Source organism: Nelusetta ayraudi, unplaced genomic scaffold, assembly GCF_046127955.1.
Source record: "Nelusetta ayraudi isolate G7.1 ecotype Tasmania unplaced genomic scaffold, CSIRO-AGI_Nayr_v1 ptg000255l, whole genome shotgun sequence".
Taxonomy (NCBI): Eukaryota; Metazoa; Chordata; class Actinopteri; order Tetraodontiformes; family Monacanthidae; genus Nelusetta; species Nelusetta ayraudi.
In genome coordinates, this window is record NW_027466304.1 from 117,501 (window position 1) to 119,344 (window position 1,844).

General features: G+C 41.5%; 1 protein-coding gene across 1 annotated transcript in view; it reads right to left on the reverse strand.

The window, feature by feature from the left end:
• The window catches only part of fcho2 (FCH and mu domain containing endocytic adaptor 2), a 19,643-nt gene extending 18,556 nt beyond the window's left edge, over positions 1-1,087 (reverse strand). The window contains exons 1-3 of the mRNA XM_076016978.1: positions 1,002-1,087; positions 810-879; positions 172-196 (exon numbers count right to left, since the gene is read on the reverse strand). Coding sequence (XP_075873093.1) covers positions 172-196; positions 810-811 — 27 coding nt within the window. The 5' untranslated portion in view covers positions 812-879; positions 1,002-1,087. The remainder of the gene's footprint in view (positions 1-171; positions 197-809; positions 880-1,001) is intronic.
• Positions 1,088-1,844: the final 757 nt, after the last annotated feature.

A 1,844-nucleotide genomic window follows, 5' to 3' on the forward strand; every position in this document is an offset into this window, starting at 1 on the left:
CAATCACGTGTTCAAGCCCAAGGAGCTCTTCTGTTTTTGTTTTTCTACGAACCCCATGCAAAGTATCACCTGCAGGATAAGCATGCGTGTGTGTGTGTGTGTGCGTGTGTGCGTGTGTGTGCGTGTGTGTGTGTGTGTGTGTGCGTGTGCGTGTGCATAAAATCTACTCACAGCAGCTTCAACCTCTGTGGACTCCCTGGAAAACAAAAAATGTGCCATCACGGTGAGACAGTACTTTCAAAATAAAATCTGGATAGACAACAATGTAATATATTAAAAAAAAATGTTATTCTTTGTTTAAATGTGGTCGACTCAATCTACACACACAGAATAATGTTTTAGATTTTACATATATGTATATATATATATATATATATATATATACATATATATATATATACATATATATATATGTATATATATATATATACATATATATATATACATATACATATATATATATATGTACGTATATTTTTAAATATATATATATATATAATCTGGCACGAGGATTTCCTTCGGGGTTAATAAAGTTTATCTAATGTAATCTAATATACACGCACATATATGTATACATGTGTGTTATTTTACACATTTTTTGATGTTGGATGAGGGCAAAGAAATTTGAGAGTTGCAGTTGTACGCGCATCGTTTACACATGTTTGTATTTACATTTTAGAACATCCGCACTTTTCAAGAAAAAAAAAATATATACATGGGGTTTTTCTATTCACACACACGTGAAAAGAAAAACACGCTCCACCGGTGATTATCTCGGGATGGTTGACGGTGCGAAGGCCGTCACTTACATGGAATCTGTGTCTTTTTCTTTCCTGCGACCAGGTATGGCAAAGGTTTTTCTCTTTCTTGGTTTGGCACCTTTAAACAACAAAAAAGAAATGAATAAATAAAAAACAAACAAACAAACACAACACAGCCACCCGGCCTCTAACATCTATTTTTGAAATGGTTTTGTTGCATTTCTTTCCCTCTTGATTCACCTTCGGTTGCAATGGCTGCGTTGCACTCCTCAAACTCAATGGGCCCTAATGAGACAAAAGGGGGGAAAGGAAAGAAGAAGAAGAAAAAAAAATTTCATTTAGGTTCATTTGGCACAGAAAGGGTCAACGACCCACTGCTGCGAATGCTGTGAATGTACATCACGCAATAATCGCACACACATACACACGGCGCAAACACACAGTTTGGCATCCACACAACAAGCAGTCTGGCGTGCCATACACAACAGTGCTCGTGTGTGTGTGTACACAAACAGGGACGGGTGGGACCGGGGGGGGGAGGGGGGGTCCCAGAGGGCAGACGGGGTCAATGGCAGAGTCAACTGTGTGTCTGGTGGCCCTCGCAGAGAAGTGGCGCTCCCTCCTGGGAACACAAAGCACCCGACTCGCACACACACACACACACACACACACACACACACACACACACACACACACACACACACACACACACACACACACACACACACAGAGAGGAGGAGAAAAACTGTGGAGGAAGCTTGTCCAGGAAGGGGAACCAGCAGGTATGGAGAGCTGGACTGGAACAGAGACGGGCCGTGCGTGCGGGACACGCAGCCACGCACTAACCCTATTACAATAAGACAAACAAGTGGGAGATTACACGCAGCCTGGTGTTTAAAGCCACATGCTTGCGAGCTTAAATTGTCGGTCTTCTTTCCTTACCGACGGAGGTCTGGCAAGTGCTGACAGTTAAAAGGAAAAGCACCGACAGTTGTTTGTTTTGCTGTATATTCCTCCTTTCCTATCACACAAACGACTAAACAGTGTATCTGAAAATAAATCAAATATGACAACGCAGCCTTA